Here is an 18,246-nt window from a genome sequence, read left to right as displayed (position 1 = left end):
GTTGTTTAGCACAGGGCTAAATCGCTGGCTTTGAAAGCAGACCAAGGCAGGCCAGCAGCACGGTTCAATTCCCGTATCAGCCTCCCCGAACAGGCGGCGGAATGTGGTGACTAGGGGCTTTTCACAGTAACTGCATTGACGCCTACTTCATTTCAATATGTCAGATTGTGTGGTTAGTTTATTTGACTGCCTTTCCATAGTTCACAAAAGCAAAATACTGCAGATGCTGGAAATCTGAAATAAAAACAGAAAATTCTGGAAAAACTCAGCAGGCCTAGCAGCATCAGTGGAGAAAGAAAAAGAGTTAACATTTTGAGACCTTATGGCTCAATTAGATTTAGAAATGCTCTCACTTTTAGAAGTCAAAGTCAGAAAATTGCTCTTTGTCGCACATTGTCGACAAATCAGCTTATACACTGATCATACATCAGAGCAAAGTGACGTCAATGAGAAAATTACACTAATTTAGTGTGGCTTTAAGCTGCCATAACATGGCTTAAAGCAGTGTTGTAAAACATACTCTTAAAAGGCACAGACTTCTGCTAATTGGAACTCTTACTTGAAAGTAAATCAACGGATGAAAATGAAAAATAAATAAGTTATTAAATTTTCTTACCTTCATTCCTCATAGCAGTAACATAGTTGAACCACTCCTGTACAGTTGCAACACCATGTGGTGGATTTTCATGACGACGTCTAGTTATTTTGGTGATTGTTGCCATTGGACTTTCTAAAGCACCACCAGGCTTTGTAACCATTGTATTGTGTCCCAAATGGAAGTCCAGTGTTTGTACGATGTATGTTGAGTGATCACTGGCACCTTTAGGCAGATCAAAATAATGAGAGTGGCTAAATTCGATTGAGTAACAAGCTTATGATGTTTAGAATTAGCAGATATCCTGGTTAACAACTTACTTTCCTTCAAAGTTAAAATGTCAAATCATTTCTCCCGTCTGTAATATAGCTATTCAGCTTTATATTACTCATTACAATATTTAAATGATTTTGTTTAATAGCAGAAATTTTAAAAAATATTTAAATTAAATGAGGTCTTGTTTCAACTATTTACATTTCTAATAAAAAGGGGTAAGCTCAAATAACGTAACACAAGTGACTTCTGGTCAAGAAGGAACCTTATTGCATTGATTTATGTTAAATACTGGTAGATCTCCGGAATTTTTAAGCAATGGATTAGGGTTATGCAGTGTGCTAAATTGTAAGACTTGGTTTAATTGCATCTGTCTACTTTACTATATGTGACATAAAATAAATCAAAAAAAGAACAAGTGTTTTTTTAAAAATAATATTTTTATGAAGGTATTTGAAAATTTTTATAACAGTAACAAAAACAATGTCATCAACATGGTAAAATAAACATTTTCCCCCCAGCCCAATCTTCACACACCCCAACCATACAACAACAATCCGCACCCCCCCAACTTGGAATACTGCATCTCTGACATTTTACATTTTTAATTTTCTCCGAGGAAGTCGACAAACGGCTGCCACCTCCAGGAGAACCCTAACATTGACCCTCTTACGGCAAACTTTATTTTCTCAAGACTGAGAAACCCAGCCACGTTACTAACCCAGGTCTCTACACTCGGGGGCTTCGATTCCTTCCACATTAACAAGATCTGTCAACCCGGCCCGCGCATGCGCGGGTTTCGCGCAAAAACGCGATGACGTCACCCGCGCATGCGCGGGTTGGAGTCTTCCAAACTGCGCATGCGCGGCTGACGTCATATGACGCGTCAGCCGGCGCTAACTCCGGTAAGCGGGCTTAACGATTTTCGTTAAGCCCGTCTTGCCGGAGCCTACGGCGTCGGGCTGCTAGCCCCGACCGGGAACCAGAATCGGTCCCCCGTCGGGAAGGGGCGCGCTGCCGTAAAACCCGCCCAGGTTTTACGGCAGCTTTACGATTTCTCCCGTTTTGGGAGAATCTCGCCCTCAGTATCCACCACCTTCGGTATTAGCACTCTGCTCAGAACAAAAAAGTCGATGCAAGAGTATACATTGTGGACATGTGAAAAAAAAGGAAAACTCCTTTGTCCTCGGCCTTGCAAACCTCCCTGGGTCTACTCCCCCCGTTTGTTCCATAAAACCCTTCAATTCCTTTTCCTCAGCTGGCCTCCTCCCTGTCCTGGATTTTGACCGGTCCAATTCAGGATCGATGACTCTGTTGAAGTCCCCTCCCATGATCTGATTATGTGAGTCTAAACCTGGGATCTTACCTAACACCCACCTCACAAATTTCACGTCCCAATTCGGAGCATATATGTTCACAAGTAACACTCGCACCCCCTCCAGCTTCCCACTCACCATTATGTACCTACCCCCTTGTCTGACACGATTCTCCCTGCCTCGAATACCACTGGCTTGCTGATCAGGATCGCTATTCCCCCTGGTCTTTGAGTCCAGTCCTGAGTGGAACACTTGGCTAACCCACCCCTTCCTCAATCTTGTCTGGTCTGTAACCTTGTGTTTCTTGTAGAATTGCCATGTCTGCCTTCAGTTCCCTCAAATGCACGGGGGTGGGGGGGGCTTCAAACCGCGCTCCCCACTGCCGACTAGCCATCTCCTTTTTAGGCCAGCCTTGAGGTTGTGCCCTCCGCTCCCTCGAGTCCGAGTCCCCACTCGGGTTGTCGCCGTTCCCGACCTCCCATTTGTCCCCAGGTAACAGTTCCTCCCCTGTCAACAGAAGTGTTTTGTTAACAAACCACCTGGCGTTATAATAATCAAGGAGGAAATTTTGACAGCCTGATGACGCATTAAAAAAAAAATTAAATCAGTATGGTTTTACAATTTTATCTCAACACTCAACAACTAATATATATTTCTTCTTCTTGGGCAGTCCCTCAGCGTCAAGGATGACTTGCTTCCACTCCAGGGAGGTGGGTTCTGCGGTGTTTGTATTGTCCAATCCTGGATCTGCACTCTCTGCCACATGTTTGGCAGATGTTGTTTGATGAGGTGGGTGGGGGGCTCTAAATTCTGCACTCTCCTTCCGCTCTTTATGTTTGGCCTCCTACGCTGGAGGTGATTGGCACTCTTGCGGATGCTTCTTCTCCAGTTTGTACATTCTAAGGCCAGCAATTCCCACGTGTCAATGGGGATGTTGCATTTGTTTCGGGAGGCTTTCAGTGTCCTTGCAATGTTTCCTCTGCCCTCCTCATGATCGCTTGCCATTGCAGAGCTCAGAGTAGAGCACTTGTTTCGGGGGTTTTGTGCCGGGAATGTGGGAAATGTGGTCCGCCCATCGCAGCTGGTCGAAAGTGACCAGTGTCTCGATACTGGGGATATTGGCCTGGGAGAGGATGCTCGCGTTGGTACACCCATCTTGCCTGTGGATTTGCAGGATTTTGCAGAGGCAATATTTGTGATATCTCTCCAGGTATTTGAGGTGTCTGCTGTTCATTTTCTATGTTTCTGATGCATATAAGAGGGCGGGAAGCACAACTGCTCTGCAGACCATGAGCTTGGTGTGAGTTGAGGTCTGGGCCTTCGAACACTCTGTTCCTCTGGCATCCGAAGACTGCACTGGCGCATTGGAGAGGAGATTGGGAGAGCTGCCGTTCAGAATGGTGGGAGGGAGCTTTCGTTATTTGGGAATCCAGGTGGCACGAGACTGGGGGCTGTTACATAAACTAAATTTGACCCGGCTAGTAGAACAAATGAAGGACTTTCGAAGGTGGGACATGCTCCCACTGTCGCTGGCAGGGAGAGTACAGACCGTGAAAATGACGGTCCTCCCGAGGTTTCTGTTTGTTTTCAGTGCCTCCACATCTTTAACCCAAGGGCCTTTTTTAAACCGGTAAACAAGGTGATTTGTGTGGGCGTGTAACGTCTGCAAGTGAAGAAAATGTTGCTGGAGGGGAGGGTGGGTTGGCGCTGCCGAACTTTGGCAACTATTACTGGGTGGCAAATATAGCCATGGTTAGGAAGTGTTGGGGTGGGGGGGGGGGGGGGGGGGGGGGGGGGGGGGGGTGTGGATGGGAGCGAGTAGAGGCGGCATCATGCAAAGACACAAGTTTGGGATCTTTCATTCCTGTTGACAACACACCTGATGCGGGTTTCTTCCAATCAATGGGAAGCTGCATTGACAATGACGGGACCAGAAGAACCCCCCAGCCAGTCAATGGCGGGCTATCTCCCACCGCCATGAAACATGCAACAGGTTTCTGGGTAAATCCCACCCAAAGTATTTTAGTTTCTCTTCTATTTCCTTATTCCCCATTATAAATTCTCCCATCCCGGGCGCCACGTGGCACAGTGGTTAGCATTGCTGCCTACATCGCTGAGGACCCGGGTTCGAATCCCGGCCCTGGGTCACGGTCCGTGTGGAGTTTGCACATTCTCCCCATGTCTGCGTGGGTTTCACCCACAACACAAAGATGTGCAGGTTAGGTGGATTGGCCACGCTAAATTGCCCCTTAATTGGAAAAAGAAATAATTGTGTACACTAAATTTATGCAAAAAAATTAAAATTCCCCCGTCAGTTTACTCTCATATTCTAATTTCTATTTCAGTTTTTTGGTCTTCCTCTGCTAAATTCTAAAATGCTCCTAATTCTCAGGCTTAATACTTTTCTTGGCTACTTTATAAACTTCTTCCTTTGATATAACGCAATCTTTAACTTCGCTTTGACAAAGGGTCATCTGGACTCGTAAAGTTAGCTCTTTCTCTCCCTCCAGATACAGGGCAAAGGAAGAGAGCTCTATCGGAGGGTCGGTGCAGACTCAATGAGCTGAATGGCTTCCTTCTGCACTGTGGGGATTCAATGGATTCTTTACATCCCTAATTATTTGACTTGCTTGGACACTGGAGCCAGCAAAGATCAAGTGAAGCCCGTCACAACGGTATGGCCTTCACCTTCCCAGTGCTGGTGCCAATGCCCCATGAACTGGAACCAACTTCTTCCACACCACTCTGAGACACAAATTCATCTTTCTAATCTTATTTACCCACGTGGCTCAGGTAATAATCCAAAGATTATTACATTTGAAGTTCTGTCTTTTAATTTAGCACCTAGCGTCTCATATTCCCTATGCAGAACCTTTTTCCTAGTCTTACCTGAGTCATAGGTACCGACATGGATCACAACAACTGGATTCACCCTCTCCCACTGAAAGTTCCTCTCCAGCCCTGAGCAGACATCCCGAACCCCGAGAGAGAACACAGTCCTCTGCATTTTCGCTCTTGGCTGCAGAAAACAGTGTCTCTCCTCATAACTATACTGTCTCCTATTATCGCTATATTCCTTTCAACCCCCCCCCCCCCCCCCCCCCCCCAATTGAATGGCTTCATGAACTTTGGTGCTATGGTCAGTCTGCTCATCCACACTACTGTCCGTGCTCTTGTCCATACATACTGCAAGAACCTCAAACGAGGTGCTTAATTTCAAGGGCTGAGGCTCCTTCACTCCCTTCTTGATCCCCTTACCTGTCTGACTCTCAAGTCACATGTTCCTGTCTTTGACCACTGTGCAAATCAGACGCTAACCTAATGAGTGTGACTGTCTTCTGGAACATATTATCCAGATAACGTTCCCTCCTCCCTTATGCATCACAATGTTCATATCTTGGCCTCCAGTCTATTAACTCTGGACCAAAACTCCTCAAGCTGAAGACATTTACTACAGATCAGTGGCATCCAGATGCTCCCACAAACTGCATCCATGTCGCATCACCTGTCCAGCCATCTATATTGTGTTCATTAAATTTATTTTTCTTGATCAGTTTAGTTTACCTCTTAACTCCCTCACTCACCAAATCCCCTGCTTTACATTCTTGTGCACTGAAACAACACTGTGCAGCGATAACCATCAAAATCCATGTTGCTTTAAAATTAAAATACTAATATAATTGCAGGTTTAAATGCATGCATAAGATTGGATCATTACTTCCTTATTGTAAAATGAGCCCATTCCCAACCCAAAGCTGTTTACCATCTTCCCAGATTTTCTGAGCCTCAGTCCAGAAAGCAATGTTGGGCTCCTCAAGATGGAATAACGCCCAAGACTTTGAACGGAAGTTTGGTCCGTGAAAGCATGCCAACGTCATATGATTTCCATGCAAGCTCATGGATCCACCCAACTGTACTGCATCTTCAGGCAAAGGCATTTGAAATAGGGAGATCTGGCATCCAGCAATCACTTTTAGCACTTCTGGCCAATGTCGATGATGTGCTGCATCCAGCACTGCCAACAAGAAAGAAAACATTAAGCACAGATACAGCATAAAAACATCATCTCCATATTAAGTTTAGAAATTTCTTTCAAGAAAATTAGGTTGGTAATTCTCACAATGTTCACTGGAACTTCTTTCCACATTTATTACTGGTGTTTTTGGAGGTAGGTACTGGACAGGTCCCCAGGTAGATAGGGCTCGTTTGCTGGTATCAAATTGCTGAGTGAAAAATTCTTGCAATTTCATTCCAATTTTAATTAGGTCTGGTGTGGTTGATCGCGAGATCATGACCTGGAAGATGTCCCATTGTAGATCTCCATGAACAAAAACTTCACTGGAGAGGATGAGAACAAATAATTAAAATTAATAATGAAGTAAAATATACTTCCTTCTTGCCAAATGAACCCATTCCCAACCGAAAACAGTTTCTCATTTACCATTTTTCCAGACTTTCTAAGCCTAAGTCCAGAAAGCAATATTGAGCTCCTCAAAGTGGAATAAGGCCTAAGATTTCAAATGCAAGTTCAGCCCATGAAACCATGCCAGAGCGTTTAAGAATTCACAGGAAACTCAAGAGGTACAAACGCAATTGCTCCAAACATTGCAAGATAACAGTACACTTATTTGTTGAATCAACTGTTAAATATCCATAGCCCCAAAATCTGTGGATGTGACTTATTCAAAGACATTGGTAAGTATTTTACTTCAGAAACTTTGTATTCACGAAATAGAACAATAGCATAGCTCTAATCATTAAAGTAAACTTATAGTTGGCTAAAAGATTCTCACGCATAACCACAGCACATACAATTATGCATGTAATTATGAAGTTCGTGTACCTTTTTTCAGTCATGCTCAAGTCTATTGTGTTATGAAGATTGACTTTCCATTCATCTTGTAGTTGTAGATCTGCATTGCTGAAAATTCCCATCAGGATGCTAGATCCCATATAATCAACTCGTGCATCAGTGGAACCCAACGTGATCTGGATTTTATGGCTGGGTTGTTGGTTTGGGTGTTCTGAGATGTGAGCTTCAAACAGTAATTAAAGTTATTTTCAATCAATTTTAAAGAATCAATACTGGTAATATTGAAAATTCCTTTTGACATGCAGAAGGTCATAAATGCATTAGAAAATGTACTTTAAAACATTTTGCTGCCTCTACATTTTCTTTCTCAATGCTATAGAGTAAAGCAAATCAGCAAAGTATTGTGAGGTCAAATTAAAACTACTGAATATAATATAATTTGAGTTACAATGACTCTGGTATTTCCCTGCAAATAGTCTTGAAGACTATGGAAAACTCCCATAATTTCCCCCTTTTTTTGCTTTACGCCCTTCAAACTTTCTATATTGTGCCGTTGAACAGTTATTACATGAAGATACCAAATAACTTTACGGTTTTGTGATCACGTCGGTCATAAAACAATCATCAATTGTCATTTTTTTAAAAATCTGGTTCCTTTAAGCAAGGAAAATTGCCGTCCTTACCTGGTTTGGCCTACACTTGACTCCAGACCAACAGCAATGTGGTTGACCATTAATGTGGTTGGCTATTAGCTGCCCTCTGAAATTGCCCAGCAAACTACTTAGTTAAAAGGCAGTTAAGGAATGGGCAACAAATGATGGCCTTGCCTGTGAAGCCCATATCCCATGAAAGAATACATTAAAAATTATGATTGCCATTTCAACTTTAACTATTTATAAAAATGTAAATAGTTCAAAAGAACAGACCAATGTTTATGGCAGATCTTCAGTTTGTATTTAATAACCCTGACGTGTAAACAAAAGCAGACGGAGAACTGTCAAGAACGCCACACAATCATGTTACTATGTTCTACTTGTGAATTAATGCCGATGCCAATTATTTAAGTAGGCCCAGCAGCCATGTTCCGCGCAACAATAGGGTTTATTAAACATTAAATCTGGCCTATTGTGTCTGCCATGGCATTTTGTGGTATCGAGGCACTAAATTTTAAACAATAAAATTAAGACTACGTGGCAATTGTCAATGGCACATCTTTAATCAACATAATACTTCAACACCAGCAATTTGATTCTCAGAATTTTGAGTGGTCAGCAGTAAATGGGTTACGAGAGAAACAAAGTAGTAACACTATCTGGGGATTGGAGGAGTGGTAGGTGGTGGAAGAGAACAAAAGAGTTAAATAGATGGACCAGAATTTTCTGTCAAAATAACAGCGAGAGCACTTGCTGATATTTTGCATAGGGTTAAATGCATATATTCAAAACCTGCCGTTCGAGTTACGTTGCTCAAATATAAGCTTTATGACGATGGCATTTTGTTGTCTTCTTCACCGATGATAGCCATTAAATGTCAGGAGATTTCTGTATTTGTGCAGTAGATATGAATTAAACCTTCTAGGTATTTAGGGATTGTCATATCTAACATATTCTTTTAATGACATGACGGCGGCACTGTGGTTAGCACTGCTGCCTCACAGTGGCAGGAACCCGGGTCTGATTCAGACCTCGGTTGACTACGTGGGTTTTCTCTGGGTGCTCCGGTTTCCTCCCACCGTCCAAAGAGGTACAGGTTAGGTGAATTGACCATGCTAAATTTCTCCTTAGTGTCCAAAGGTTGGATAGGGTTGCGGGGATAGGGCGGAGTATTGGGTCTAGGTAGGGTGGTTTTTTGAAGGGTTGGTGCAGACTTGATGGGCCGAATGCCCTCCTTCTGGACTGTAGGGATTCTATGACAAATAGCCTCTGTTCCAATGAAAAGTAACAATTGCAATTGTAGAGTAGCATTCCTTCATATGTTTAAGTTTTTCAAGGAGATTTAAAATATGTCAAGTTATAAATTTAGCCTTTTTTCTTCCATTTCCTTTCTGTGTCTTTTTTTATTTTTAACCGAAAGGTTCTTTTGCTCTTTTGTTTAATTTTACTGTGTCTAAATTAACACTGAATTCACAGTCCTTTCTGTGTTGATTTCCCAGTCCTTAAACGTCACTGGTGAAGGAGATAGCCTTGTTGGGTGCGCTGAGGTGTTTCCCTTGCAGGGCACTCTCAGCTTGCACTTTCAACATGAGCAACAATATCTTGACCTGAGGGGTGCAGGAGCATGTCTACTTCACCAACAATTGATGCTAGTTGATGCCCTGCTACTGCAAACTTTGGCCCACTAAAACTGCCCGTTTCATAGGCATTAGAAAGAGTAAAAACATTAATGGATTATTCATGTGGTGAAACTTACAAACCATCTCCAAAGTGTTTACATCTATAGTGCCGCCAACCACTCCTCCCTTGGAATCCAGTTGAGATCTTCCTAGGCCAACGGACATTGATATTTCTCGGTCTCTATTGCTACCCACTGATAGTCGTCCCTGGCTTTTTAATCCACTAGTTGTCCACCTAAAACAAGATTGATAAATCATAACAGTAAATTTTAGGAAATATATGTGCTGCACTGAGAAAGAGGTATTTATTTATGTTATTTACTCTGCATTGAAACAGTTCAGGATAAGTGTAATATGAAAGTACAGCATTACAGTAAAAGATAGGTAAAGTAAGCAATGTTGAAATGTGCAGCACTAACTGAAAACTACTGATAGTAAATCCGAGAGTGTTGACTCCAAATCATAATGCCAATTTTATCCCGCTTTCTTTCACTGAAAATAATTGTACAGTATCATAGGTAACTTCTCTCCAATATAGCCACACGACACGAGGCAGTAATAAATAAAATAAATAGGTTATAATGCCAGATTGAGTTCAAATTCTGGTTATGTTTTGGGATTTATTTGTGGTTTGTTTTACACAAATGGATTGAGGAATAAACACTTACTTCTAGGTGCAAGATTTTAAAACAAAGTGGATTTGGACAGGTTTAAAAAGCCATAATCAGTGGACATGCTTGGGATGTGTGTTAAAGGTCAGACATCCCTATTGCTGTCCAAAAAAAATTGGGAATTTGAGAGTCATTGTTTCACCCCAAGGGCAGCCTAAAAACATTCACACTGTAGGGAAATGCAGGAGTCTTTGCCTGCAAAGCTTTCCATGGAGCTCATGTCTCAGATAGATGTGTGTAAACTCCCATACAACTAAAGTGCTCAGACAGTTTATGGGAGCAATCAACACAGCTGGTCCTTTGAAGCCATCTACAGCAGATGTGAAATTGTACAAGGCCTATCCAAGTCTTAGAGACATTTCAAAGTACATTAACAAGGCTGATCCTGGTCAGTAAAAAAATAACTTTGAAGGCTGGCTCATTCTATAAAAAAGGAATGTGTTTCAGTAGGATAAAGAAATTCTGAAATCATAATAACTTGCATTTATAGAAGCCCTTTAATATAAAAATAATGCTGCACAGAACTTCACAAGAGGTTTAGCGAGACAAAAAACATTATAGCTGAGCCAAAGGAGGATGCACATGACAAAAGGTGAGTAAAGACAAAGAGGTGAGTTTTAAGGAGGATCTTAAAGTAGGAGGTGCAAGATATGCTTGAACAAGAAAAGAGGCACACACTTACACTGTGACGGTCATGTTTAGGGATAATGTAAGGAAGTATTTTAATGATGGGTGTGGAAAAGTTTGCCAGAAAATGTGTCTGAATCCATTATGGCAGATTCAATAAGAAACTGCTTCTTCTTCTACTTCTTAGGGCAGTCCTCGGGACAGAGGATGACTTTCTTCCACTCCAGAGTGGTGGATCCTGGATCTGTACACTCTGCCACAGGAGGGGCTTGATGAAGAGGGTGGATGCTCGGATTTTGGTACACTTCTTCCGCTGTTTGCACTTGGCTTCCATCGCGGCCTGTTGGAGCTATCCAAAATGGTTGGTAACTTCACGGATACTTCTTCTCCAGTTTGGGCGGTCTCGGTCAAAATATTCCCACATATCGGTGGAGATGTTGCACTAACCTTGGAGGTTTCAATGCCAGATTTGGGAGGGACAAAAACCTCTGGAAAGGTGTGATTGGCTAGAAAGGTGTAAGGAAAGCTAACACCAGTGGAATCCTGCTTCTGACTATATGCCTCAAATGGGGATTGATCATAACAAACACCCTATTTCATCAGAGAAAGAAATACAAGATCTCATGGCAACTCCCTCATTCCAGACATTGGGTTCTGCTTGACTATGTCACTGTCTGAGTGATGGACAGCAAGGATGTTTGTATCATCCATGCCATGACAGGAACTGATGATTGCTGGACTGACCATCGCTTAATTTGGGTTACTATCTCCAACAACATGGCCAAGAGAACGCAGCAGCAGTAGGAAAATCCATGTCAAAGAACTCAAGGACTCTGCAAAGAAAGACCTATTAAGTAAGCTCCCCACAAGCAACTTGCCCATGCTCAACGAACAGGAACCACATAATGTCCGCAGTGCCTCATCTGTCTACCATAATCAGCATCTACAAGGATATTCTTGGTTTCACCATCAGGAAATATCAGGACTGGTTTGATGAGAATGACCAGGAGCTACTAAATTGCACTTGCAAGGCATTCTTGAACTGGAAGCACCATCAAAATTAGAGGGAACAAAAATCAGGGGCTGAATTCTCCGCTGGTGGGATGCTCCATTTTGCTGGCAGCCTGGGGTTGGAGCTGCCCCACAATGGGAAACCCCATTGACCAGCCAGCGTAATGGAGCATCCTGCCTGCGTGCTGAAACAGAAATGTTGTGCAGCGGGGCAGAGAATCCAGCTCCAGGTCTATAAACAAACAAAGGCTGAGGTCCAACAAATAAACTATGACCTAAGGAACAGATGGTGGGTGGAAAGAGCACAGGAAATACAGCAACTCCCCTACAGCTATGACATATGTGGATTCTTCAGTGCAGTCAAGACCTTTATGGCCCAAGCACCCAAGGACCTACCCCACTGAGAGGTAAGTAGGGAGTGGCGCTCATCAAGGACAGAGAAGCTATAGCATTTTGAGGAACTCCTGAATCAAGACTCGGTCCTTGACATGACTGCCCTCAAGCACATGCCTGTTACCCACCATCACTTCGGCACAATCCCAGCTTGACACGAGGTTTAAAAGACCATCCAACAGCTAAGAACCAATAAGGCTTCCACCACAGACAGAATCTGGAAGTTGAAGAGCTTCTACTGGAGTTGCACTGCAGATTCCATCCATCAAAGGGAACAGTGGAAGACAACTGTGCCATATTGGACGTTGATAATGTGGTAATCAAAATGCATGAGATCAAAGTGACGGAAGGGTCTTCGTTGTCTCAACCTATTTTGTGATCTTATTTATAATTTGCCAGCAATAATGTGTCACAAAAGTGTACAATATCCTGTAGTGATCATCTTTTGATAGTACAATATACTGAGATCACGGAGAAAACAGAAATGCAAGAAACCTGTTTGAAACTGTGACCTCTTGGTCAACTAAAATTTAATAAATAGCTTATAAACAATAGGAAAAGAACAAAATCAGCAAGTCTGTACATTTTGAAATTCAGATACTGTTTCTTACTGCTCCATCCACACACAGTATATAATTCACTCTTCCATATTTATTGTTTTAAAATAAAAAGTTCTGTACATTTACATTATATACATCTAGAAAAAAACACAAGTATTGTAGTCATAATGTAAAACTCTGAAACTTACGTGGTATTCCCCATGACATTACTCATATTCATTTGAACGTTTAGTTGCTTCAGGTTGATTGCAAAGACAACTAATGTCTCCCAGGGTGCTGTTTGTTGGTTTGCTGTCTTTCCATTCTTACTAAATGATGGTGCAGTGATTTTTGTAACAGAATCTATCAACAAGAGAATATTTGCATAAATATCAACCATATGGAAAGGAATAATGAATACATGCAGAATATTCAGTGGATTCCTCTAAATTGATTAGGGAAACAAATGGATTAAAATGACAATCAAATTGTTTGCATTATTGTAAACTATTATAAAATTCAAGAGAGCTTTATCCAGTACTGTTTCTATTTCTATTTTTACCACTTGTGCTCACTTTGTGTCTGCTTTGTAACCAAGACAATGAAGGGCAACAATATTGGGACTTGGGTGATTAAACAACAGAGAACTGGCAGCATTGATGGGTATCTGCGGCATTGTTGGAAAGAACACCAGTGAAATTGGTGCCAGCCACTTTGTACATGATGCCATAGAGCATGGAAGAGTCAATCTCCAACTTCTATTTTAGCTTTGCAGGGATCGTGGAGATTATTCTGTCCAATATGGACTAAGTTGTTAGCTCCAAATATTATGCAGAGGTGCATACCTGTCACGGAGCCTCTCCTGACAGCTTTCACAGATTCCAGGGAAGCCAAATGACTGCCATCTTGGTTTCAGGGTCCATAGTTGATGGGCCTTCTAGAGCAACACCACCTAAGCAATTCTCGTGTAGAGGAGCAAGAGTGCCAAGGCACCCATAACTTTGTCTCTGTTGGAGAAGAATCTGCTGTTCTCTCTCAGGTTTCCCATATGTTTGTTTTCTTCCCAATTACCTATTCCCATAATGGCCTTGTTCATGCCACAGGAGACAGATGGCTAGACTGCTCTGGTCCATGTCAAAATGCAGCAGTCTACCCAAATTGTAAGACCGCCCTGATATGTCCTCAGTAGACAGTTATCAACTTTACAACTTCCCATGCTGTAGTCACGGACGAGGCACTTTATAGGATACACAAACAAGCACACAAGATAGGCATTAAGAGCTTGTACAAGGGGGATTCATAATTATTTAAGATGGTGGTTAGGAGGGTGATAAGGATTAAGAGACTCTTGGTGTCTTGATGATGGTTTAAATAAAGGGGTTCTCTTCCTGCTCCTAGTGCACCTCTCGTTGTTCAGGTGTTGATTAAGGCTAGTCCCTCATGAAGTCAAAGTTACAGACATGCAACAGTCAAATTTCATCTGGGAAAAAAATCAGTAAAAATCCAACTGATTAAAATCGGATTTTTTCAAATTACTTTTGAATGGAACCTTTGTTAATCTATATTTCAGAGATCAGATAGGTCATCAATTGCTTATTTGAGCCAATGAAGAAACTGAGATAGTTAAAGACAAATGCAGTGTATTATCTGAAGATTTAATACAATATGCACTCACTGTACACAATAATTTTAATCATGTTTATTATTTATACCCTTGCTTTCCAAATTACTGTGTTGCAGGCAAAGCAAAATACCGTCACTTCCTGCATACCACACAAAGCAGAAAATTTCCAATCAACGCAATAAAATAATTCTGTTTGCATGTTTGGCTTCTTGTATGTGGCACATTTGCCATTTATACTAGTAAACCATATTCTGTAAGATAATTGTGTATTGTATGGGCACACAGCAATATGGATGCCTTTAACATCACTACTTATCTTGTTATTAATATGGCTTCTCAGTGTCTACCTCTCCTTGGAGCAGATGAATCTGAAATAGTTCTAGATTGGACAGCTGAAGGGGATTTCACACTGTGAATCAGGCCAGCTGGCGATGTACTGCTAGATGCTGTGTGATCATTGAAAACATTTGCTGTCTGAGCTAGATGTGAATAATTAGAAGACTGTGCTGATTGCTCCCAGGTGCGCCAGTAAGCCTTGCGTGTTGATTCAGGAGAAAGCTGCTGGTTTTCAATGGAATCTGGAGTCACAGGTCCGGAAACTGTTAAAAGTTTTTTAAAAATTCAATGTTAAAAATCTAGATAATTTATAAACTTCAATTAAACCAAGTCTTCACAAAGTTGAATAACTAACCTGTAATGAAAGGATCTGCAAGATTACGTTTTGCATTGAGAGCCTTCCTTGTTCTTTTATAAAGAAGTTTCAACTTTTACAGACACATAGGATCACAGATCATTGAATCTTACAACACAGAATGTTAATTGGCCCATCATGCCTATGTCACTCTCTCAAAGAGCTAGACAATTAATCCTATTCCCCTGCAAAACTTCCATACAAGTCTTGCAAATTTTTCTTCTTTAATTAGGTATCTAATTGTCTTTTGAAAGTTAAAAAAAATTCCAATTAAGGGGCAATTTAGTATGGCTCACTCGTGCCTGACACTGTCACCCATCACCCCCTCTGAGAGATTCCTGGAACCTGGCACATCATAATTGAAGGTTCTATTATTTTTCTGCCTCTGTAGATAGTTCAGGTAGTGTCCTATGCCCCCCCCCCCTCCACCTCCCTGACTCCCTCCCTCCCCACCACCCTCCTTTCCCCTCTCTCCCCACCACACCCTTCCTTTCCCTTCTGTTGGTGCAGAGGCGAGGGTATCTGGTCTCTCCAGCACATAGTTTAGGGCTTGTACCGTTTCTTTTTGTAGAAATGTGTTGTGAACTGTTTTAATAATCAGAGTATCCACCCTGCCCCTCCCCATACATTGGTACTGAGGGGAGGGTACTCTGTTTCTCCAACACAAAATTAGTGTAACAGCCATCAGAAGTCTTGGCAAGACCTCTTCCAGGATCTACCGGCCAAGATTCCTGATGGCTGGTACGCCTCCCTGAGGGAAAATGAAGTTGAGTGCGGCCTCGGGAGAGGCATTCCCTGCTGGGGCACTAAAAAAAGAAGAGTGCCGATATATAGTGGGGCGACTCCGCTAGTCCTGCCCAGAACGGACTCTTTTTCTTAGTTAGATTTTGCCCATATTCTCTTTCATTTCCGTGGTTTAGACAACATTCATCAAATACTAGTCTTGTCAGATTCCTGCAATTCCAATACCTCTCTATCCCCCTCTTGTGAGTTCATAAAGGAATAGCAATTATCGTGATTCTGAACAGATAGGTAAGGAATAAAGTGGAAAGTTGAGGATGCTAACTTTGTGGAAGAAAATAAAGGAGACAAAATAAGAATAAATGAAATACCTAAAAATAATGACATCTTTATAATTAAGATCCATGTTAATTCAAAAATTTATATTAATTCAGCGGTTATCAATGTAAAGTTGCTCTTTGCTTTTCTTCAAGAACTGTTAACATTTGAATTTTACATAACCTACCTGGTAAGTTGATTGTCTGATCACCAAGAAAGAGGCGCCTAGCAATACTTCTTCTGTACCAGGCTTTTGGAAAGGCTAGAATCTCACTGAGTCTGCGCATGTCATACTTGAAGGAAGCTGACCCTATGTCACAGACAGCTGTAGAGCAAAAAGTAAACAGTTTGCATATACTTTCTAAAATCAAAGGTTACGATACTTGCTCCAGGAAATATGTTAATTTGAGAAAGATCATTTAATATTCATTGTACACGACTGAGACACCTTGGATTAAAAAAACCTGTTCCATTCTGGAGGGAACTGAATGCAAAGGGAGGGAGGTTATGCTTTAGGTAGACCACACCTGACATTATTGGTTTCCTTATTTAAGGAAGGATGTAAATGCATTGGAAGCAGTTCAGAGAAGGTTTACAAGATTTACCTGGGATTTAACGAAGGTTAAACAGGCTGGGCTTGTATTGAGGGGTCTTGACAAGATGAATGTGGAGAGGATGCTTCCTCTTTTGGGAAAATCTAGAACCAGGGGTCATCCATTTAAGGAGAGAGGAGAAACTATTTATCTTAGAGGATCGTAAGTCTTTGCAGTTCTCTTTCTCCAAAGGTGGTGGAAGCAGAGTGTAGCCATCTGGGTTGGCCACTTCCTGACTTTAAAATGGAGATTCGCTAAGAATGCTGGGAAATTCAGCCAAGGACAGAAAAACAAGCAGGTGCAAAATCTCCTGTATATTAGAACTTGCAGAAACCCAGACAGCACTGAAACTGACGACCATCTACATATTGATGAGCGATCCCCGGGAACAATTGAAACAGTTAAGATAATCGAGGCCAAGCCAGACTCCTCGGCGCCAGCGGGAGCCAAAACAAAGGGAGGCCAATGGACACTTAGGAACCTCCCAGCAATCAGGGAACAGCTCCAGTATTGGGAAATCGATCCAAGTGATCAGAACTCAGTCCAATCACTTGGAACCAGGTATGGGGACCGCCCAAAAGGGCGTGAAGCCCCTGGGGACTATAGAGTCCCCAAGTTCAATTTGTTCTTCTTGGCAGCTCTCAAAGAACTCGACCGTGACTCTCAACTCGGAGAGACTTGCCTAGCAGCTGCACCAACAAGTAAGTGTCCAGTCAACGCACGCTACGAGATAGGCGCTCCTAATCATTAATCCATACCAGCTGGAAGCCTGCAGACTCAGGATCGAATGAGAGGCCAATTGTTCCCCTGACCGAGTGGGTCCCTTTTCCAAAGCTAAGTATTGGCCTGTTAGTGTTAGAAATAGCCTAGTGAATAGTATTTTATGCATGAGTAGCGATTGACTGTGTATTAATAAACGTGTTTTGATTTGAACCTTACTAACTGGTGTATTGAGTTATTGATCAGCACTTGAACTTGAACCTAGTGGTGGTATCATAAAGATACCTGCCGACTCTAGAGCAAAGGTTATAAAACAGAGCAATTAAGTGTAAAGCACACTTAGCAACAAGAGTCTTTGAATATTTTAAAGGCAGAGATAGATAGATTCTTGATAGGCAAGCGGGTGAAACATTATTGAATGTAGATGGAAATGCGGAGTTAAAATTAAAATCAGATCAGCCATGATCTTATTAAATGGCAGAGCAGGCATGAGGGGCTGAGCGGCCCATTCCTGTTCATAATTTATATATTCATATGTTCAAACACCTCCAATTATTATGTTTAGACGTATTAAATTAAAACTCTAAACTTTGAAGAAACAACACTTACAAATTAGATTAATATGGAGTTAAACAGAAAATTTAAACCATGCATAAACATCCAAGTTACTTTCAATTTGTGTAGTAAATTCAACTAACAAAATTCAATCAGTAAACTAAATTAAAGCACATGGGATTGGAGGTAACATACTAGTATGGATTGAGAATTGGTTCACAGACAGAAAGCAGAGTGAAAGAATAAACAAGTTATTCTCAGGTTAGCAGGCTGTTACTAGTGGGGTGCCGCAGGGATTAGTGCCAGGGACACAGCTGTTGACAAACCAATTGTTACATTTCCAAATTTGCTGATGACACAAACTAGGTGGAAATGTAAGTTGTGAGGAAGATGCAACGAGGCATCAAGGGGATTTGGACAGGGCAAAAACATGG

General features: G+C 41.8%; 1 protein-coding gene across 12 annotated transcripts in view; it reads right to left on the bottom strand.

The window, feature by feature from the left end:
* kiaa1109 (KIAA1109 ortholog) overlaps nucleotides 1-18,246 on the bottom strand; it is a 534,122-nt gene that overhangs the window by 15,802 nt on the left and 500,074 nt on the right. For all 12 annotated transcript variants that reach the window (XM_038792378.1, XM_038792369.1, XM_038792381.1 and 9 more), the window contains 8 exons: nucleotides 16,132-16,269; nucleotides 14,542-14,793; nucleotides 12,780-12,933; nucleotides 9,407-9,564; nucleotides 7,028-7,220; nucleotides 6,305-6,522; nucleotides 5,948-6,199; nucleotides 617-820 (listed from right to left, as the gene is read on the bottom strand). In XM_038792378.1, the coding sequence (XP_038648306.1) occupies nucleotides 617-820; nucleotides 5,948-6,199; nucleotides 6,305-6,522; nucleotides 7,028-7,220; nucleotides 9,407-9,564; nucleotides 12,780-12,933; nucleotides 14,542-14,793; nucleotides 16,132-16,269 (1,569 nt within the window). The remainder of the gene's footprint in view (nucleotides 1-616; nucleotides 821-5,947; nucleotides 6,200-6,304; nucleotides 6,523-7,027; nucleotides 7,221-9,406; nucleotides 9,565-12,779; nucleotides 12,934-14,541; nucleotides 14,794-16,131; nucleotides 16,270-18,246) is intronic.

This window comes from Scyliorhinus canicula, chromosome 3 (genome assembly GCF_902713615.1).
Source record: "Scyliorhinus canicula chromosome 3, sScyCan1.1, whole genome shotgun sequence".
NCBI lineage: Eukaryota > Metazoa > Chordata > Chondrichthyes > Carcharhiniformes > Scyliorhinidae > Scyliorhinus > Scyliorhinus canicula.
Note: the sequence above shows the minus strand (reverse complement) of the source record. Positions and strands in the feature narration are given on the sequence as shown.